The 22,325-nt window shown below is 54.5% G+C and overlaps 1 protein-coding gene across 1 annotated transcript in view; it reads left to right on the forward strand.

Annotated features, from left to right (window-relative positions):
- The first annotated feature begins 742 nt into the window (after window positions 1–742).
- The window catches only part of ASIC1 (acid-sensing (proton-gated) ion channel 1), a 24,003-nt gene continuing 2,420 nt past the window's right edge, over window positions 743–22,325 (forward strand). The window contains exons 1-9 of the mRNA XM_010858072.1: window positions 743–1,104; window positions 1,707–1,902; window positions 19,168–19,318; window positions 19,942–20,069; window positions 20,366–20,516; window positions 20,870–20,926; window positions 21,385–21,538; window positions 21,943–22,034; window positions 22,232–22,311. Of these exons, the coding sequence (XP_010856374.1) occupies window positions 743–1,104; window positions 1,707–1,902; window positions 19,168–19,318; window positions 19,942–20,069; window positions 20,366–20,516; window positions 20,870–20,926; window positions 21,385–21,538; window positions 21,943–22,034; window positions 22,232–22,311 (1,371 nt within the window). The remainder of the gene's footprint in view (window positions 1,105–1,706; window positions 1,903–19,167; window positions 19,319–19,941; window positions 20,070–20,365; window positions 20,517–20,869; window positions 20,927–21,384; window positions 21,539–21,942; window positions 22,035–22,231; window positions 22,312–22,325) is intronic.

Consider the following 22,325-nt stretch of genomic DNA (forward strand, 5'->3'; position numbering starts at 1 on the left):
GGCATCTGGCTGCGTCGAGAAGCTAGACTGGGGTGGGGGGGTTGCGTCCGGGGCGGGGACAGCTCGCTGTCATAGGGAACCGCGCCCCCCCCATTTCTGTGCAGCCACCTCGGGCTGCCCTCTACCCCCCACCCCCCACCCCAAACATGCACACCTACAGCCTGCGCCGTTCTGAGAACTGGAGACGCCTGCAGGTGTGGACACAGGCTGGGCCCCTCTCTGCCTCTCTGGGGGTTTCTGACTCAGGTTTAGCTCGTGGGGTCGGGGGCAGGGGGGAAAACCCAGTCCTAGGGACACCCTTGACCAGAAACTCCTGAGGCCGGGTTCAGCCCATTTGGGGGAGTTTCCGTCTCCAGGATGGGGTGGACATTCCTGTCCCAGAGTGACCCCACATCCGGAGGGAACTCCTGTGCCTGCCTGTGGGGATATGGGGACTTCCCTCTCGTCCTCGGATGACCACATCTGGGGTCACCCCTGGCCCAGGAGGCTTCCCTGGGAGGGCATTCTTTTGGCCTAAACTGACCTCCAAGTCCCTGCATTGACAGGAACCCTCTTCTGGGAGGGTGTCCACGGGGCAGCCACCTTTGGGCTTGCCCACCAGAGAAGTCTTCTGCCCCCAGAGGCAGTGACCTCTGGAGGGGGGGACTCCGGATGGACCCAATTGGAGGGACACCATGTGCACTCTTAACCCAGGGCAGTGACTGACTCCCCACCCCTCTCCCCCCAGATCCCCTCGGCCAGGATGGAACTGAAGGCTGAGGAGGAGGAGGTGGGTGGCCTCCAGCCGGTGAGCATCCAGGCCTTCGCCAGCAGCTCCACCCTGCACGGCCTGGCCCACATCTTCTCCTACGAGCGGCTGTCTCTGAAGCGGGCGCTCTGGGCCCTCTGCTTCCTGGGCTCCCTGGCTGTGCTGCTGTGTGTGTGCACCGAGCGTGTGCAGTACTACTTCCACTACCACCACGTCACCAAGCTCGATGAGGTGGCTGCCTCCCAGCTCACCTTCCCTGCCGTCACGCTGTGCAACCTCAACGAGTTCCGCTTTAGCCAAGTCTCCAAGAATGACCTGTACCACGCCGGGGAGCTGCTGGCCCTGCTCAACAACAGGTGGGGGGCTCCCACCCATCCCCACTCCCAGACACCCCATCTGGGTGCTTCTTCTCTAGCCCACCATACAGCCTAGACAACCCTGCCCTCCAGCCCCCGAAACCTGCCACTCAGAGCAAAGGAATTGGGGTACTGCCAAGCACCCAGTTAAGGGCACCCAATCTCTGATCCCAGCGTGGTTCAAAACAGCTCCGCCCTTATCCAGCCTGAGCTGTGTGACATGGTCACACTCTCTGGAGTGACCTCTGCCCACCCTCTTGCTACTACGTCTCAATTTTCTCCTCTCTTGGGAGATCCGGGCATGCTGTCTTTAAAGGGTAGAAACCACGGTATGAAAGCCATAGTTCCTGCCTTGAGCTCTCTGCCCACCCACCCTTACCCCTGTGCTCAGATGCCCGACCCCTGGGCAGCCAGTGCAGATCCTCTGTCTTCTCAGACCCCAGGGGGCAGATCCTCTAGACACGCCCAGATCTTCTTTTGGGCCTCTGCCCAGGGCTGGATGCTGCCCTTCCCCCAGAGTTGGGCATGGGACACTGGAGGCAGAATGGAGGCAGGAACTGAAGATCCTGCCAATCCATGCACTGCTCACCCCTGGGCTCCAGGTATGAGATACCAGACACGCAGATGGCAGATGAAAAGCAGCTGGAGATACTGCAGGACAAGGCCAACTTTCGCAGCTTCAAGCCCAAGCCCTTCAACATGCGCGAGTTTTATGACCGCGCAGGGCACGACACCCGAGACATGCTGCTTTCCTGCCACTTCCGGGGGGAGGTCTGCAGCGCCGAGGACTTCAAGGTGGTGAGTGAGTCCCCTGGCTGGCGGGTCGTGAGTCAGCCGGACCCCTGAGGAGGAGGAGACTAGGAGCCGGAGGGCCTCTGGGAGGATGTTGTATGTTCCTAGGGTTCACTCCTGGCAGAAGCGGGACTTTGTTTACTTCAGGGGGGCATTTGCTGTTAGTGAGGGCCTCAGCCTTGTGTCTGTGATGGCAGGAAAGAGAGCCTACAGTGCATAGATGTATGTGTGTGTGCGCACGCACACACACACACACACAGCCTAGCAGAGCCCCCCACCCCATCAAGCTTACCTTCTGGACCACAGGTGTCAGAGCTGGGGGTGGCGGTGGGTAAGCTGCAGCCTTGTTACTCAAAATGAGATCCAAGGACCACCACCTGGGAGCTTGAACAAAAGGTAGAACTTTGCCACCCCATTTCTCAGACCTACTGAGTCAGAATCTGCAGTTTAACAAAATCCTCAGGTGGTTTGAGTTAAAGTCTGAGCTGCAGCATGAAACATGGGAAGTAAGGGAAGGAGCTTTCTCTCAAAAAATTGGACAGGTAATTCCCTCTGTGCCACCCCTGCCCCTGGCCACTACACACACACACACACACACACAGTGTCTGGTTGGGTTCCCCCCTTGCCAGCCCATAGTCAGGGTCTGAGGAAGAAGAGATGATTTGGGGCTCATAGTATGACTGAACTGGAGACTCCCTTTGCTTCTTGAAGTAGAGATGCCCCACAAATATTCATGCCCCCCGCCCGCCACCACAGATGGGGCTGACTGGCATCTCATGTGACAGGTGATTATGAGTAAGTCATACAGGTTGCTGGAGGGTTAAAGTCAGGCAGAGTGTGGAAAGGGGCCAGAGGAACTGGAGCCATGTGTGAAGAAGAGTACCAAATGTGAGGATGATGCCTGGAACTCTTCTGAACACTCTCTAGGCTCTCCTTCAATCCCCTGGATGAATAGTCATATTTATCTCTATTGAACGAGTGCATAAGCTGAGACAGAGAGGTAGAGTGAGTTACCCAGATCACAGAGCTGGTTAGTGAGAGACTCAGGATTACAACTCATGTCTCATTCAGTCCTAACCCAGTGTGCTCTTTGCATTAATATTGCTGACCCTGGAGTCACCATGTTCACTTCCAATTCTGGCCGTTGCTCTTGAAAGCCCAGTCTCCTTAGGATTCTTTTTCTCTCTATGTGTGCGTGTGTTAGCCGCTCAGTCATGTCCGACTCTTTGCAACCCCACGAACTGTAGCCCCACCAGGCTCCTCTGTCCCTGGGATTTCCCAGGCAAGAATACTGAAGTGGGTTGCCAGCCCCTTCTCCAGTTTTCTCTCCATGTCTGCTCCTAGTTCTCCACTCTCAGATCCTCCTCCTTTGCTCCCTGCCCATTTTCTCCCACGCTTGCTCCTCTCTAGCATTAGGGGAGCATGAACTGCATTTGTGTAGAAAGGTTAGAACTATGGCCATGCTTATTTTTTCCTCTGAAGTTATACAAGACTTCCCAATCTCTTTAAGCCTTGCTCTCAGACCAGTTTCATGGGCCTTTGTCAATCCTGCTGGACAAAGTTTACATGACCACAGTCCTTGCTGAGCCAAGCTCATAGGGAGCTTGCTGCTGCTGCTGCTAAGTTGCTTCAGTCGTGTCCGACTCTGTGCGACCCCATAGACGGCAGCCCACCAGGCTCCCCCGTCCCTGGGATTCTCCAGGCAAGAATACTGGAGTGGGGTGCCATTGCCTTCTCCAATAGGGAGCTTAGTGTGATGCAAGAACCATTTCCTTCCCACTTTTTCTTCCTCAAAGCAGGTGAGTGCTAGATTCCCCAAAGCCCAAGACCAAAGGGCTCCCAGACTCACCAACTATATTTCCAAGGGTAGTAGAACTGTAGATGAAGGTGGAAATGAAAGCCAGAGCCCTCCTCCTCTGCAGCATATTTCACACAAGCAAAAGGGACCATCAAGAAAGACAGAGGGATGACCCTGGGGAATGGGATGGGGAGGGAGGCAGGAGGGGGGTTCTGAATGGAGGGAACACATGTGTGCCGTGGCTGATTCATGTCGATGTATGGCAAAAACCACTACAATATTGTAAAGTAATTAGCTTCCAAGTAAATAAATTAATTTTTTTAAAAAGAGGAGACCTTTCTAGTGGTCCAGTGGTTAGGACTCCACACTTCCACTGGGTGGGGGGGTGGCGGCGGTGCAGGTTCAATCCCTGGTTGGGGAACTAAGATACCACATGCCACGCAGCCAAAACAATTAAAAAAAAAAAAAAGAAAACCTATTAGATCGAATGGTTTGTAGTGTTTGGATAAGGACAGGAATTTGTTGGCTCGACCTGGGAAGGTGCTAAGGCAAAAAGTGGGGTTACCATTAGGTCATAGAAAGTGTATAGTTGAGGCTTCATTTGTCCTTTATATCCAGGAAGATTCCAAGTGGTGATGCTAACATATATTTTGTTTCATGGAAATTGAGATACTGAAATGTGATTGGTCCATGTTGTCTGAGGGGACAGCCCCACACAATTAGATGGAGATATGATTGGTCCACAGAGTTCCAGAGCAATGAGATTTCTTCCTCTTGCTGGGGAGAGATGCCTGGCTAGAATCCCACTGCTCCAACACTGGCACTTCTTGGTCCTGCGTTGTCAGGGAAGATTAGGTTTTTGCTGTTTCTAAGCCCATGTGAAAGACCTGACCTGAATCTCGCTGGATCCAAACTTCTCAGACCTTCCTTCTACCCTCTCAGGTTGCCCTCACCGCATCCCTTTCTACTCTGCCCAAAGGGATGTCTCTATATGGAGAAGGGTGCTGGCATTCTCCAGCTCTCTGGCCCTAAGGGGCAAAAACACTCATGCCTGATATTCTACCTTCTTCCTTCTTAATTAACATCTGCCTCTCCATCCTTGCTGGTCTCTGCTAGGCCAAGAGGCGTGTATCCAGCCCCTGGACAGATGAAGCACTGTCAGAAAACATCAGTCTGTCAGATCAGAGCTTAGGGAGACCATCCTGGCATCTTTTGCTCCCTTGAGAGTAGAGGTTCTTAACAGGGCATCCAATGCCAGCTCAACGTGTTCACAAAATAGAGCGTGTGTGGACACGTGTGAACTCTTCCACAGGTTCCAAGGGCAACCTTCATCCAAAAACAGGACCCCTGAATCTGGAGGACAGTGCAGGGGGCATAGGAAGGGCATCCTGTGGTCCACCAGCTCCCCCGGTGGGGTCTGCAGTCACAAGCGTTTTCCCCAGATCTGCTTCTGAATCCTGCTCAACCTCAGGGGATGACATGGTGATCGAAGAAGTGGTTTGGCCAGGTCCATCCCCCAGTGGTGGCAGAGTCAGCTCAGAAGAGTGAGGGGAACCTGGGCTAAATCTGGGAGAAGCTGGTTTGGAAACCTTTGGGGACTGAAAAGGCAGAGGGCCATGGGGAAGAGCTCTCCACAAGCAGCCCAGTTGGGTTGACCTCAGTAGCTTTCTCCTGAGCTACCAAAGACCCACCCACAGGCCCCCTCTTCCCTGGCCTCCTCTTCTCCTTCTTGATGGGGTGTTTGGTTGCCAGGGCAACAGGGTCTGAGACTCCACTCACCCCCCCCAACTTTGAGGCCAGCCAGGCCAAGGCAGGGCAGGGGTTCCAAGAGGGGGCCGGGGGTGCAGCTGTCTGCTGGTGTCTGGGTGGGGGCCAGGGGGGAGCGAGCACAGTCGCAGCTGGTGCCAGCCTCCAGCTGCACCTTATCTGTCCCTGGCAGTGGGAGCGCCGATGTGGCTGGAATGCTGAACAGTTCCAAGGGGAGGGGGCTGGCAGATGGTGGCCTAGTGTGCCCTATGCCACCCCCCTTCTCCAGCTGAGACCCAGAGCCTTCGCCTGGGGGACAGAGAAGTGGGAATTCATCTCTGAACCCTGCAAGAGATGGAAGGGAGGGGAAGAGAATGGAAATCTCGGGGTGGGTGTGCAGGGGGGATAGTCTTCTTTCAGGAGGGGGTGGACCTGGGGACAAGGGATAGGGGACAAGAATCCCTGGGGGACCCTGGAGTGGCAGCAGAAGCCTCTCAGAGGAGAGGTGGAGTGAGGAGGTGGACAAATAAATCCCCTCAAGGCTCTGGACCTGGACAGGGAGCTTCTGGAGCACCTAGCGGAGGTGAGATGCTGATATGAGAGGGGTGATCCTGGGACCCAGAGCGTGGTGGCAGAGGTCATCTTAAAGCGAGCAGAGCCAGGCATGGTGGGTCCCAGGGAGAGCCAGGACTAGCAATGAGAGCTTCCTTATCTCCAGGGCTGGCCCTTCTGGTTCACTGACACCCCTCACTCCATACGACCCCACAGCAGCTCAGACCTTGGGTCCCTGGGGAGGGCCTGACCTCACTCCTGAGGTCTGTTCCCTCCAGCTGGGCAGGGAGTGGAGGGGCTGCGGTGGGGGGCTGCTCAGACTGCTACTCTCAAAGAGAGGAAGGAGGGTCATTGGGCTACCGTGTCCAGAAGCCTGGTGGTCTTTGTCTATCGGGGGAAATGGGGGCAGATGGGGGAGCATGCAGGGATTGCGGAGGGACAGGAGGAGCTGGCGGGCAGAAGCTAGCTCCGGGGAAGGGGCACCCCGCCCTCAGGCATTCTTGGGTGCCTCCTTCAGCCTTACCCTTCCCGTCTCTCGCTCCCGCTCTCAGAAGTGTCTGAGGTTGGAGGGGAGGCAACTGAATAGAGCCATTGCAAGAATCCAGGGGACCCTGCATTGGGGTCTCTCTCATAACACACACACACACACACACACACACACATTAACACTTGGGTGACTCAGTTTCCTTTCTCACCGCCTCTCTCTCCTCCCCGCCCCCCATCCCTTGCTGTTTCTGACTCCGCCCCTCTCCCAGACTGCTGTCAGCTAAGAGGTTACTCTAAGTTAATTGATCTCCGGCTGTTGGCTAAAGTAATAGGGAGTTGATGTAAGTAAGTGCCTCTGGGGGCAGAGCCGGAAATGGAGGGGTGCAGAGGAGCAGCTTCCAAGCCTTGGGCTTTCTTCTGCCCCAGCCAGCGGAGAACTACCTCTAAGGTAGGGCCACCTTGGCACCTGGTGTGCATCCAGAAAGCAAAGGGGAGGCCTGCTGAGAGGTCTGAATGTCTCTGCTGGCAGACTCTGGAGGTGGCTCGGAGCATGCTTTAACTTTGTGGAAGGCAATCTGAATTCCTGGGGATGGTGAGGGAGACTGGATGTTAGGCACGAGGGCTGGAGTTGGGAGAGTCAAGCTTCGCTGATATTCTTCCTGTGACCCTCTGAGCCCCTTAGAAATGCCAAGCCCTGCGCTGGGCACTAGGGGGCAGTGGTGAGCAGGCAGATGGTGTCCCTGCCCTCAGGGAGCTTAGAGCCACGTGCTGTAACCCCAGGAGGCACAGAGGGCAGGGGCAGGAAGGGAAGCCTAAGGGTTTCAGAGCAGAGAATCACATGCCAAGCATGAGAGGACCCTCATCATCTGGGTAGAGTCCTTCCAATCTCCCCAGCCCAGCTCAGCTATTCTGAAACTCCAGTTCTACAGAAAATATGGTGTCTCCCAACCCCAGACTCCTCCCACTGATGACCAGTCTAGTTCTCTCCCTCAAGGGTCCTTGTCTTTGGTCAGGCTCTGGAGGCAGGAGCTGTTCCTCACTGTCCATCTGAAGTGGCTCCAGGGGTCTGTACCCTCCAGCTGAGAAACTTGGGATCAGAACTCTGGCAAGGGGTTCTGGGAGGCAAAGCAGGGAAGGAGACAGCTCGAAGGAGAAGGGTGTCTGGTTTGGGTGGAGAGTGCGGCTGGGCACTGGCACTCCTGGGATCTCTTTTGGGCATAGTTTCATCTGGTTCCATTTCTCAGTTTCCTGTGAGCCAAGGGGGCTCTGAATGGATTTTTAAATTTGCCAGGGGGCAGCTTCTCCTTCAGCTTCTGGGACTCTCTGGCTAGCCCCTGCTGGCCCATGGGTGGAATGGGTGTGCAGTACGTTTCCCAGATATATGCATCAGGCATCTTCTTTGTGGAGAATTTTGAAATGAACATGAAACTGCAGTGTAGTTTCATTCACCTTGAGGGGAAGTTTCCTTAAGGAACTCTAAGGACAGAGACGCTCACCCCAGGCTCTCCAACGCCATTCCTGAAGGAGAAGGAGGGCAAGTTGTGTCTTTTCTGAGCTCCTATGAATTCTTGGAAAGATAACCCTTTCCCTAACCCCCTCCATGTGGCCGACAGTCCTCGAAGCCTGGGAGGTTGGGCTTTATGGCTGAGTATCGAGTGTCTCTGGTATGTCGGCTCTTTCGTGCCTGGCTGGGAACATCCCTGGGGAGAGAAAATGCTGCAGTGGCCTTGACCCTGGACAGCAGCCAGCTCAGGCTTCCTCACCACACGCCACACATGTGCCCTAGGTGTACGAGAACCCGTGTGCACCTCTCTATGTATGTCTGAAAGTGGGAGTGTGTGGATGTGGATTAGGTTGTGATGTGGACAGGGATGGATGTGCGTGGGGGCACATGCAGCTCGCTTCATGTGGCCACGGGAGAGAGCATGTGTGCCCATGAACCTCAGCCCCATGCAGAGCACATACCAGCAAACTCAATCCTCTCTTTCGGTCATGCTTTGCAGCTTACAAATTCCCTTTAAATCCTGTGATCCTTATAATTCTGGGAGGCAGGAAGATGTTAACATCTTCACTTGAAAGATGAGGAAACTGAGGTCCAGAAGTGTTACATGACCTGCCTGAGGCCACAGAGCCAGTAAATGCCAGAGCGTAAGCTTGACTTCAGATCTTCTATGCCTGATTCTTTGTGGGTGACCACAGAAGTGGGGATGTGTGTAGTGGAAGAGGGTGCCCAGCTCCCCATCTGTAAAGAGACAGTGGGGGCGAGACAGGAAGGAGAAGCAAAAGGATGTAAAAGAGAAGATCCCCAGCCTCAGGATGACTGCACCATCTTGTGACTCCTGCTTCTTCGCTGCACCATTTGGCCAAGTCCCAACCTCAGAGGGGGCTTCCCAGGGCCCTAGTGGTAAAGAATCTGCCTGCCGATGCAGGACACATGGGTTTGATCCCTGGGTCAGGAAGATCCCCTGGAAAGGGGCATGGCAACACTCCAGTATGTTGCCTGGAGAATCCCATGGATGGAGGAGTCTGACAGGCTACAGTCCATGGAGTTGCAAAGAGTCGGACACGACTGAAGCAACTTAGCACAGCATACAGAGCACAGCCTTAGATGGACCCACTACTGGCTTCCTCAGCCACGCTCTACCAGAGGAAGTCACATGACAGGCAGGCTCAGAATCACATTGTGCTCATGATCAACATCCTTATAAGGGCCTGCAGCGCTGCCCTGGCAACCCCAGTGTTTTCCTGGTCAACCTGCTCTCCTGTGATTACTGTAAATTTCTCCATGCTTCTCGAAGTGCCACCCTTCCTAGCCCTGCTGTCACCCTCAGCGGATGACCTCGCCTCCTGCTTCGCAGGGAAGACAGAAGCCTCAGACAAGATCTCTCTGCCTCTCTGGGTTCCTGCCCCCGGAGGGGAACATCCATCTTATCTAAGCTGAAATCTCAACCTATTCTTACCGTCTGGTCTCCTTTGACTTTTGTGGGAATTTTACCTTAAAGATCCTGCCTCTCCCTCCTTTATAGTCAGTCTCTGTCCAGTGGAACCTCCCCATTGATAGTGAAACATGCTTGAGATTCTCCATCTTAAATGTATACCTATAATGACAGCTAATATTTATTGAGCACTTACTATGTACCAGGCTTTAGGTTAAAATAAAAACAAAACAAAAAATCTCTCAATTCCACTAAACCCCCCGCCCCACCCAGCTCCCACAGTCTCTCTCTGCTTTCTTTCACAGACAATATCCTTAAAATTGATGAATAGATTCCACTATCTCCATTTTCTCATCTCGATCTCACTCTCTGATCCACTCAGGCTGCCTTCTTCCCCTGTCCTCAGCACTCCTCCAAAATGGTTCTCGCGGAGGCCACTAGTGACCGCCACGTGTCCAAAATCCACAACCATTTTTTTATCCTTGATGTCTCGAAAATCATTCAAAATGGTTTACCACCACCTTTATTTTTTTTTAAGCAGGTTTGCTTTATTTATTTATTGTTATTATTTTTGGCTGTCTCGGGTCTTCACTGCGGCATATAGGCTCTTCATGGAGGTCTCCTGGCTTCCTCTGGTTGCAGCGCAGGGGGGTTTCTCTCCAGTTGGTGCGTGCAGGCTTAGTATTTCCCCCAAAGTGAAAGTGAAAGTCGCTCAGTCGGGTCCGACTCTTTGTGACACCATGGACTGTACAGTCCATGGAATTCTCCAGGCCAGAATACTGGAGTGGGTAGCCTTTCCCTTCTCCAGGGGATCTTCCCAACCCAGGAATTGAACCAGGGTCTCCTGTATTGCAGGTGGATTCTTTACCAATTGAGCTATCAGGGAAGCCCAGTATTTCCCTGACCAGGGATCAAACCCTCATCCCCTGCATTGGAAGGCAGATTCCTAACACTGAGCCATCAGGGGAGTCCCCCACAACCTCTTTTTCGCATGACTGTATTGCTTGATAACAGTATTCGCTTGATTCCCCTGCTTTGTCTCAGTGCTCCTGCGTCCTTGCCAGTTTATTCTCTTCCACTTGGCCATTAAATGTTGGCACTACCCAAGTCTCAATCGCAAGCTTTCCTCTTCTTCTAAATTGTGATTTAATGGTACAGCTTGATGCATTTTTCATTCGTATATTTTTACACTGGTGTATTTATGTAATATTTTATATATTACATCAGTGTGTACTTACATTGATTTAAAATTGTAAAACATGTCTAGAGTCCCAGAAAGTTCCTTCAGACCCTTTCCTAGTCAATCCTACCCACAAGAGTTAACCACTGTTCTGGCTCCTGTCAGTGGAGGTAAGGTTCACCAGCTTTTTTTTTTTTTCATTAGAGGATAATTACTTTACCATACTGTGATGGTTTCCCCAGTTCTTGAACTTCCTAGACTATGTAACCTTAATGCAATATATACATGATTGTGTTGGTCTTCTTTTGCTCATGACTACGTCTGGAAGATTCAGTCTCTGAGTTAATATATAGTTCTTTTTCAATGCTGTGTAGTACCTCATTATGTAAATAGCATAAAATTTATCCATTCTACTCTTGCTAGACATGTGGGTTGTTACTAGTTTTTGGCTATTATACATAAATTTACTGTAAACATGCTGTTACTTGTCTTTAGGTTGCTATATGCACTCATTTCTCTTGGGTATATGACTAGGAGGGCTTCCCTGAAGGCTCAGTCAGTAAAGAATATGCTTGCAGGATAGGAGACTTGGGCTCGATCCCTGGGTTGAGAAGTTCCCCTGGAAAGGGACATGGCAACCCACTCCAGTCTTCTTGCCTGGAGAATCCCGTGGACTGAGAAGCCTGGCGGGCTACACAGTCCATAGGGTCGCAAAGAGCTGGACACGACTGAGGGACTGAGCATGCATGCACAAGGACTAGGAGCTGTGGTTAAATCATAAGTTAAGATTCTGTTTAGCTTGAATGGATCCTACCAAATCAGGCCACTTTTCTGTCTTTTCTAAAAAACTTTATATTCTATTCCTGAGCGGTCTCGTCTTCACTCGTGACTTCAATCACCATGTACACACGGACAACTGCCAAATGTATATCTCAGCCGAGCTCTCTTCTCTTAGCATCAGCTCCAGTGGCCAATTTTTCACTTAACATCTCCACTTGGATCTCCCCAAGGCTCCAAGAACCCAGCATATGCAAAGCCAAATTCATCATCTTAGCTCCCAAACTTGTCCTGTACTTGTGTTGCTGATCTAGTGAGCCATTCACCCACTTATGCAAACTAGAAACCATCCCGGGCACTCCATCTCCCTCTCCTCCCTACCCAGGTCTCCCAGTGTTGCCTCCTGAATATCTCCACTCCATCTCCATGTTTGAGGCCACCCCATGGCTCCATGTCCCACCTAGACTGCTCCAATGGTTTCCTAACAGAACTTGTAGAACCCCTCAGTCTCTTCCAGAGTGGTCTCTTTAAAACACTGCTCTGATTGCTTGAAATCCTTCCATGGGGAAATGGACCAGAATCCTAACCCTGAGGGGTCTGGTCCTGCCTGCTCTCTGGCTACATCCTCCTCCTCTGAGCTGTCTCCTCTTGGGACTTTCCAGTGACTCTGTGCTCTGGAATTTCACCCCTACCCCCACCAACACTTACATAAGCAGACCTTTACCTAATTATTCCTCCTTATTCTGTAAGTATTTACCTGGCTGTGTTGGGTCTTAGTTGTGGCATTTGGGACCTTTCATGTGGCGCATGGACCCTCTAGTTGTGGCATACAGACTCAGTAGCTGAGGCACTTAGGCATAGTTGCTCTGTGGCATGTGAGATCTTAGTTCCCCAACCAGGGATCGAACCCCTGTCTCCTGCATTACAAGGTGGATTCTGAACCACTGGACCACCAGGGAAGTTGTCCTCCTTATTCTTTAGATTTCAGTCCAAACATCACTGTCTCAGAGAAGCCTTCCTCAGTTTCTAGTCTGGGTCAGATTCCCCTGGCACTCACTTCCACGGAATCATATTATTTTTTTCATAGCACCTATCATACTTTGCAATTAAGTATTTATTTTTGCAATTAAAAAAAACAAACAAACACTGTCTCCCCCACTAGATAATAAGCTCCATAAGGGCCCAGTCCTTTATCTTTTTCCCACAGTGCTCAGCACAAGCACACTCAGGAAAGATTTGATGAGTAAATGCAAAAATGGAGACGGAAGGGATTTAGTGAGGAATGACCTACTTATAGTGTCAAGCCCACTGCTTGCTCTCCATGAGACTTGAATGGGTCATTGTGCCTCAGTTTCCCCATTTATCAAATGGGGAGAGATTACTCAAACTTGCTTATTTTGCTGGGTTTTATATATGAATCCCCTGAAGCATCAACTGAAAAGCAGGAAATACTTCCATAGAGGTGAGGGGTGGGTGGAGTTAGAGGGAGATGTGGAGAAAGTCAGAGAGAGCTGGGTGTCCAGGCTCGGCTTGAGAGAGGTCCTGGGAAGGCAGTGATGACGGGAGGAGCTGCGTCTTTGGACGGAGAGTGCAGAATTGAGTGGTGTTCCCAGGGTGTTCCCAGGGTGTGTGCTGCCTGGGCACTTCTCCTGGGGTCCCCTGTGTGTGCTGGCGGGGGAGTCTGTGTGTTCAGCTTAACCCGTTCCTCATCTCCCTATTACTGTGACAAATGTGGATTATCTACCTACGGGAACAAGATAAGGAGGAGAGAATGTTAGAGGATGGAGGAGGGAGGAAGAGCAGTTGAGGGGTGTGTGTGTGTGTGTGTGTGTTTGTTCCCTGCCCACAAGAGGGCTGTGTAGGTGTGGGTGTGGGTCTTTGTGTTCGAGTGGGGGAAGAAGTGTACAGCCACAGCAGATTTGCTGCCCTCAGTAGCTGCTCCGTGTGTGCTTGCCCTGCTCTCTGCAGAGGCCCAGCACAGGGAACTTCCCTGCCTTAGTTTCTTCCCTCTGGAAGTCCAATCTACTCCCTCTTCCAGGGAGGCTGCAGGAGGGGAACGATGCCCTCTAGTGGGCCTGGGGCGCAAGGGCAGCTGCAGCTTCCCCAGCCCAAGCCTCAGTTTAGGCTGGCCCACCCCCAACCGAGTCTGGAACTCACCTCTGAAACAACAGCATCCTGGGCATGTACAAAGCACTCCAAGAGCTGAGGTCTGGTAAGCGGGAAGAATCGCACAGGGGACAGGAACCAGAAAAAGAACCTGTAAATTCATATAGGAGAAGCCTGAGGACAGCAGCTAAATGCTGGAGGTCTCGCCTCATCTCTACAGTGACTTAGCTCTGGTTGGTCTGGATGTTCCTGGTCTTTTCCCTCCTGTTTCTCCACGTGGTCCCTGGGTCCTGCTCTTTCATCCTCATGGCCCCTTTCCTTAAGGAGCTACTAATGACTGTGCATGCCCAAAGGGACTTGAGCATCCCTGGATCCTTCAGTCTGTTCTGAGTAGGCACTCACTATGCCCTGGAATCAGGGGAGGCTTCTTGGAGGAGACAGCATGTGAGTAGGGTCTTGAAAAATTAGTAGAAAGTTTCCAGAGAGTCCAGGGAAGGCATGATACTGTGGATGAGCCTAGTGTGTCTGTGGAATGAAAGAGGGCCTGGTGGCTGGGCGCTGGTTGCTGGACTGGGGAGGGTGGGGAGGTGAGGCTGGAGGATAAACTGCCAAGGCCTTGTAGGTTTCGGGGTGTGGGGTAGGGGTTCAGGGGTGGGGAACTGAATTTTACCAAGAGGCCCTGGGGAGTGAGAGGTCTTGAAGCAGAAGAATGGTCAGAATTACATAGCATGGACTAAAGGTGGGGAGAAACTGCAGGGAGGCAGGGAGTGAGGGAGACCAGCTGGGAGGCGTTTGTTTAGGGGAAAGAGGAGGTGGCCAGTCTGAGGGCAGTGGCTTAAGGGTGGAGAGGGACCAGATCTCGAAGGCTGCTCTTCTTCTGGGGCCTCTGTGTCCCTGGCAGCAAAGCTGAGGCCACAGGTCCCACATCAGTCAGTTCTGCTGGAGCCTGGCACCCTGCCTCCCATCCTTGACACACTCTAGGGTCTCTACATACAAATGGAGGAGGAGAGATGTGTGGGAACAAGGAGGGGCAAGGAGCAAAAGGAGGGGAGGGAGCCTGGGGCTGTGGGTTGGTTAAGGGCTAGAAAGGCCCAAGGAGACTTGCCTGACCCCCTCTGTCCCTCCTCTGGCCCTGCCGAGGAAGGGTTAATTCGTTTCCCCTCCCCCGCCCCTCCTCAGGTCACTTTCTAGGCCCTGGAGACTTGGCTGATGGCTCAAGTTCCTCAACCAGTGGCCCTGAGTAATCAGAGCACAGAGGGGCCAGGGGCCTGGGGGTGGGGACTGATGAGAGCAAGAAGAGCATCAGAGACGCAGGGGCTGGCGGTACTTGCGAGGCTTAGGATTTGGGGGTACCCCAGGTTGATTCCCAGCACTCTCTCTACCTGACCCAGGACCCTGTGTCAGTGTCTCAGAAGGGGAGGCCTGCAACTGCTCTCCTGGACTGCTGGGGGTGGGCAAGCTGGGAGGGGGAGTGGTGATCTGCCAGGAAGCTTTTGAGCTGCGAGAGACAGGGTCCCTCCCCCCATTGCCGGGAAATGGCTATAAATGAGTCTGTGGTCAGTGAGAGACCTCTGCTAATGGAACCTGGGCTGCCCCCCAAGCCACAGAAGGGAGTGTAGCTCAATGTGTGTGGCGGGGTGCTGACTGAAGCAGAGCAGTGGTCAGGGGAGGGCGGGGAGGATCCATGGTGTCAAGGATGGCTAGAAGGAACTGGAGGCTGAGGGAGCGATTAGGGGTTCAGGGAGTAACCGATGGTAAACTGTGGTCAGCTCAGTGATGAGAAGCGAGTTTAGAGTCAGGGGAAAAATTAGAGGGGACCTGGGGTGTGAGAGTGTATGGGGAGAAGTGGGGGATAAATTAGTTAATTGGGGAGATTATAAATCAGGGGGAGTTAGAGAAGAAGTAGAGCTTAATTAGAGGTACTGAGTGAGTATGGGGGCTCAGATAACTCAGAGGAAAGGCCAGATCAGGTGAGAATGAGGGTGAGAAGGCTGAGGGATGACTGGAGGGTGAGAGGGAGACTGAGGGGGTGTGTGTGTCTTGGGGGAGGGGCAGAGACTGTTGCTGGCTGAGCGAGAGCAGAGCTCGGCTAGGTCTCATTTCACCTGGAGAGGTGGGTACCAGGAGCCCCAGGGCCTCTCCAGGGTTTCCAGTCTGTCCTTGACCCTGTCAGTCCTGCTGGAGCTGGCGACAGGAAAGGGGCTCCAGCCCCCCTTCCCTCCATCAGCCTCCCTTTTGCGCTGCCATCAATTATTCATGGGCTCAGACACCCGCCCTCCCGGGCAGGGCAGGCTGGTCCTCCTCTCCACGCCCCGCCCCACCTCAGCCACGCTGCCACAGAGGCCCTGGCGAGAGGGGGGACGGCCAGCCGGGCGGCAGAGACCTGATCAGAGGACCGGAGGACCCTGCCTAGGGTCACAGCCCCGTCCCCACTCTCCCGCCAACCTCCCGGGGCCAGGAAGCCCCCAGAGAAGATGCCCATCCAGATCTTCTGCTCCGTGTCATTCTCCTCTGGAGAGGAGGCCCCCGGGCCCTTGGGAGATGTATGGGGTCCCCGTCAGCAGCAACAACGGGACAGCTCAGACTCAGAAGAGGAGGAAGAAGAGAAGGAAAAGGAGGCAGAGAGGAAGGAGGCCAGAGAGGCGGACTCACCGATGGACCTGGTGGCCTTCGCCAACAGCTGTACCCTCCACGGCACCAACCACATCTTCGTGGAGGGGGGTCCTGGGCCGCGGCAGGCCCTGTGGGCAGTGGCCTTCGTCCTGGCACTGGGAGCCTTCCTGTGCCAGGTAGGGGATCGAGTTGCCTATTACCTCAGCTACCCACATGTGACTCTGCTAGACGAAGTGGCCACCACGGAGCTGGCCTTCCCAGCGGTCACCCTCTGCAACACCAATGCAGTGAGGCTGTCCCAACTCAGCTACCCCGACCTGCTGTACCTGGCCCCCATGCTGGGGCTGGACGAAAGCGACGACCCGGGGGTGCCGCTCGCCCCCCCAGGGCCCGAGGCCTTCTCGGGGGAGCCCTTTAACCTGCACCGCTTCTACAATCGCTCCTGTCACCGGCTGGAAGACATGTTGCTCTACTGCTCCTACTGCGGGGGGCCCTGTGGCCCTCACAACTTCTCGGTGGTGAGTGGAGCCCACGGTGTCTGCCGTGTTCGTGCTGACTGTGAGCGTGGCAACCGCACTGATGACCGTCCCGCCCCTCCTCCCCAGGCCACCCAGCTCCTGTGACATGCCTCAGAGAGGCCTCACCTGGGAGCCCCAGGGTCTGCAGCTGGGCTCCATTTCCAGGGCTGTGCCAGGACTGCCCTCCCTGTTAGAATCCTGGACACACAGTTGGTAACTAGTTGCTGCCGCAAAGCCTCCAGCGTCTTCCTGAATATCCTCCAGCGTGTCCAGCCCTTTCCCAAACCTCCCTGTGATCCAGCAGGGTCCAGAGCTGACTCTGTCACTGAGGTCAGCCTTCGATCTGGTGGCCAGTGCCTATGTGTTGCCTTAACAATTTTGACTGTCACCCCCGGACTGGAGCTGGGACCAGTGCCACCTGGTCTCTGGAGGTGCAGGAGAAGGGTGTGGAAGGGAGGCAGAGGGGTAGGGGTACCCCCTGCACCCCAGCACCCCCGTCAGCAGCATCCTCACGTGGCCTTCCTGTGCTTCTTCTACCACCTGTGTGCATGTGTGTGTGTGCACATGCGTGTGTGTGTGCGTGTGTGTGCGCACGTGTGTCTGAGGGAGAATAACAGGTCTCCTCCAAATCCTCCCCTTCTGCTTCCAGTTCAAAGTGGCCAGGGACCCGATTCCTAGGGGAAGCCTAGGAACGGCTAGGGCCTTCCCTGGTGAGGGACCAAATGACACCCCATCCTCTTCCCCAGCTCAGCTTCCAGTTTCATCTGGCCTGACAGGTGCCCTCCTGTCCCCTACAAGTGCCAGATGCCAGGCCTCTCCTCCCCATACAGCCATCTCTCAGCCCCCAACCTCTTCCCTAGTACAGGGGCCGGTGGGTGTCATCATGTCGGTGCATCGTGGACTGACTACAGACAGACAGGGACCTGGAGGTTTCGGGCTCTGGACCTCAGACAGGCAGGGAGTTAGAGGAACACGGGACAAGGAAGGGGTCAATCTGGTTTCTGGGATCTAAGGGTAGAGGAGGCACTTCTCAAGCAGAACCACCAGGTGGCAGCAGAGTCCACTGGTCCTCAGCACAGCCCTCAAAGCCAGCGCTCGGGCTGCAGGTCCCAGCCCATCTCAGCCACCAGGAGTTCCTCACTCCCTGGGTGAGGGGGAGGCAGGGGTGCGTGTTCAGCCTGGACTCTGTGGCTAAATGCCACAAAGCCTGGTGGTGGGGCTGGGGGATTAGGAGTTCTCTACCTCATCTCTGGACCTCACCCACAAAATGGGGGAGTGCTTTTGTTATTTTTTTCCAGAGGGGAGAGGAGGAGGCTGTTCTAGGAAGGGAGCAAAGACTCTACTGCCTAGCAACCCACACGCCGTCCCCACCCTAGTCCAGCCTGACACTGTCTCTCTTTCTCTGGGCTGTGTCTGCACTCACCTTGTGACTTGCTTTGTGGACTCTGTCACAATGTCACAGGAGTGAAAACACGCTCGCCTCACATAGGGGAACTTGGAGGCATTCTGGGATGCTGTGGGGAAAGGACCATGAAGAACTGGTTCACTTTTCTCTCTGTGGCTGTGTAATCAGAGCTGCAGTAAGGGCTGCTCTGTGACATGGAGTTGCGGGGGGGGTCCTGCCCCCGGGGCTGAGATCTCTTCTGTAGCCCTCACCATTCTGCACCAACATTAGCGAATATGCCAGGTCCTGGATAATTCTGGTGATAATGGGACAATGATGGCCATGAGGGGCTAATGGCAGAGGAAAGGAGCATGCTTAGCGTGGTCTCGGGCAGAGCAGGGTTTCAAATGCCTGGTTGGGGGGGGGTGGGATTTAGGAGAAGAGAAGATATGTCTCAGAAGGCCCTGGGCCTGAGGAGAGGGTCCCAGGAGGGACCAGAGGTGTGGCAGGGATGGGGTCAGATGATGGAGCTATATATGCAGGGGTCCTGCAGGAAAAGGGTTACCCCTCGGATGGTTTAGTTGGAAAGACTAACAAAGGGACTGTTTACAGAGCTGCAGGAGAGTAAAGAAAAACAATGAGGGGGGCTGGGGCACCAGAAATAGTGGGAAATTATCAGAGTCAAGCTAAAGGAACACAAAGAGGCAACAGTGGTAGGCAGGGAGCCCCCCTGGCAGGATTTGTAGTCAGGAAGGGTCTAAGCCACCTTCAGAACCCTCGCAGATAAATGGCCCGGTCTTTCCCTCCTGTCCTGGTAGACTACAGTCCATGGGGTGGCAGAGAGTCAGACACGACTGAGCAAACGTCATGCAGCAGCTCCCTCGTCCCATCCTCTGATCCCTCACTGATACCTCTAATAGGTGGAACCCAACCTGAAGCCAGTCGGATAGCAAAGGCGCACAGGCAGTGCATCCTGCGGGGATCAGGCTTCCAGGGCACACAGCCGGCCAAAGGACTACGGAGTGGGTGGGAAGGAGGACAGATGGGGAATGGGCTGCTCAGGAGGGATCATTCCTAAAGAGATGAGACTCCACCAGCTGGAGGGTCCGGAGACAGTCCCCGGAGGGCAGAGCATATTGGCAGGACTCTCAGGCTCTCCACTCTGCCCTGGCCAGGTCTTCACGCGGTATGGAAAGTGCTACACGTTCAACTCTGGCCGAGATGGGCGCCCACGGCTGAAGACCATGAAGGGTGGGACGGGCAACGGGCTGGAGATCATGCTGGACATTCAGCAGGACGAGTACCTGCCCGTGTGGGGGGAAACCGGTATGTCACTTCTCTCCGGGGGAGCCCCCTCCCTGTGGCTCCAGGCCTCAGCCTCTGGCAGGGGCTCTGAGGCAGGGCGTGGACTCTCTTCCCTTCCTCCCAGTATCTCCAGCTCCCACTCTACCTGACGGCCACACTCACATTTCCCTGGCTCCCCTTTCCTGGCTCAGTTACTCTCCAAGGTAACCAGCCATCATTTTCCACCCGTGGCCGCCACTCACTCTATAAATAACTCTGTCTCTTCTTGGGCTGCCTGCCGTCTGTCTGGTCTCAGGGGCCTTGGGACAGAGACAGATGGGGGAGAAGGGAAAAAACAAGGGGGAGCAATGGAGAGCCTCTGAGACAGTGAGAAATAATCTGAAACAATGAGATACGTATGGAAGCCAAGTAAGAGAAGAAGTGTGTAGAATGCAGGGGTCACCAGGGCAGCATGAGGCTGGTGAATCCAGAAGGAGCAAACGTCATGCAGCAGCTCCCTGGGGAAGGGCCAGGACTCCTTGGACTAACTATCCTCCCCTAGTCTCATCGTTGTCGTCTCAAGAGAGGGAGGAGGCCCCTAGCTCTGAAGAAGGTTAGGGAGGAAGAAGAAGCCCTCCCAACACACACCCCTCTCATTCCCATAGATGAGACGTCCTTCGAAGCAGGCATCAAAGTGCAGATCCACAGTCAGGATGAACCTCCCTTCATCGACCAGCTGGGCTTTGGCGTAGCCCCAGGGTTCCAGACCTTTGTGGCCTGCCAAGAGCAGCGGGTGAGAGGGCCACAGGAAGCTAGTCCCAAGGGTGGGGTCTGGGGGCTCAAGATGGAGGTGGAGTGGTGGGCAATCAATAATGGGAAGGACAGGTGAGTTAGAGCCTGGGTAGCCATCTGACTAGTCAGGAGCATGACTGGTCTAATGAATGGGATGCTCCGTAAACTCTGAGACCTTCAGAGGCTGCAGAGGGAGAGGGGGCAGGACTCCTGAGTTCCGCATCGTGTCAGAGGAGTCCATCAAGGTGACTCGGGGAGAAGTCCCCACACCCCCCAGCTCCCCGGCTCTCCCAGCAGCTCATCTACCTGCCCCCGCCCTGGGGCACCTGCAAAGCTGTTACCATGGACTTGGATTTCTTCGACTCCTACAGCATTACCGCCTGCCGCATCGACTGTGAGACGCGCTACCTGGTGGAGAACTGTAACTGCCGCATGGTGCACATGCCAGGTGAGGCCCCGGGCCCCTCAGCCTGCCGCGCCCCCCACCAGCTCCCCGTGCAGGCCAGCCTCCCGCCAACAGGCGAGTGAGACCAGCTGGCCTCTCCTCACCCCGGGGCCAGCACAGTCTATCCCATATGGTTCTTGCCTCTCTGACCTCAACTCCTGGCTGGACCCATAGGGATTGGTGAGAAGGGTCCAGGAGAGATGGACTGTAGCATGGGTCACCTCCAGTACAGACTAGGCGCCGACTATTCCTGCCCTCCCACCCTCTCCCAGCTCCCAGCATTTAGGCCTCTGCTACCACCAGTCATAAGACCCCTTTCATCTCCATCCTGTACTGCTGTCTTTTCTCCTTTCCAGGGGACGCCCCATACTGCACTCCAGAGCAGTACAAGGAGTGTGCAGATCCTGCTCTGGGTGAGTGCCCCTGGCCCAAGGAAGTCAGGGGAGGGAAGGAGGTGCTGCCAGCTGTCTGCATAGGGGTCTCAGAGCAAGCTCTCAGGAGCTTCTAATAACTCCTGGATCAGGCTTCGTGTGCACCCTCCTGTCTGACTCTGGCAAGGCTGGGCATAGCATCTCTAGAGGCCCTGTGAAAAATGGACAGGGGTCACCTGGTGGCCCTCACCAGCTCTCATCAGCACCTCAGCTGACTGACCCCGGAGCGCCCTGAGAGAAGGAGATATGGGGATTAAGAAATATCCATGGGGAGGCTGGGTGAGGGATCGGCACTGCTGGGCACATGGCTGTAATGAAGGACAAGTCAGAAAAAAAGAAGGGGGCTCAGGCTTCCTTTGGGCAGAGCCAGGTTGTGGGTGTTGGGAAGGTGCTGGCAGAAGGGCACCACTCAACTGGCACCTCTCACCTGGCTGGCACAGACTTCCTGGTGGAGAAGGACCAGGAATACTGTGTGTGTGAAATGCCCTGCAACCTGACCCGCTATGGCAAGGAGCTGTCCATGGTCAAGATCCCCAGCAAAGCGTCAGCCAAATACTTGGCCAAGAAGTTCAACAAGTCTGAGCAGTACATAGGGTAAGGGCTCTGGCTGTGAAGGGTAAGGGATGGGCCCTGTTGGGGTTGGCAGACAGGACCAAACTGACAACACAGGGAAGGCCACCAAAGAGTCTCAGATGGGCATGGAGGGAAGATCAAGTCAGAACACGTTAAGGAGGCACCCCTTTCTCATTCCTCCTCTCTTCATCCTCATGGCTATAACTGGGATCGCCTCACAATTGCCTGTGTGTGGAGTGGCTTTTCAATTACCCCATCATATTTAATCCTCACAACACCTCTAAAAGGCAGGCAGGTAGCCACATCAGCAAGTTTTATAGATACGGAGACTGAGATTCGGTGAGGATAGCTTGCTGAGGTCACCCAGCTAGTAGGGGACAAAAATGCAACTTGAACCGAGGTCTCCTCTCCCACCCCCTCTGCAGGGAAAACATCCTGGTGCTGGACATTTTCTTTGAAGTCCTCAACTATGAGACCATTGAGCAGAAGAAGGCCTATGAGATTGCAGGGCTCCTGGGTGAGCTGCTGGTAGCACCTGTCCCCTTCCCACGACACGGGCATTGTGTGACACCCTACCACCCAAAGCGGGCTGCTCACCTCTGTCCCACAAGGCTTCCTCCCCTGCCTGCCCCAGGGGCCTTCTCCTGTCCCAGTGAGCTCCGCCGCTCCCACTGTGTCCTGACTCCCCTGACCTTCCTGTGGGCCCCCCTGCAGGTGACATTGGAGGCCAAATGGGGCTGTTCATTGGGGCCAGCATCCTCACGGTGCTGGAACTCTTTGACTACGCCTACGAGGTGAGTGGGGTGGG

The sequence above is a fragment of the Bison bison genome, unplaced genomic scaffold (genome assembly GCF_000754665.1).
Source record: "Bison bison bison isolate TAMUID 2011002044 unplaced genomic scaffold, Bison_UMD1.0 scf7180017864383, whole genome shotgun sequence".
Taxonomy (NCBI): domain Eukaryota; kingdom Metazoa; phylum Chordata; class Mammalia; order Artiodactyla; family Bovidae; genus Bison; species Bison bison.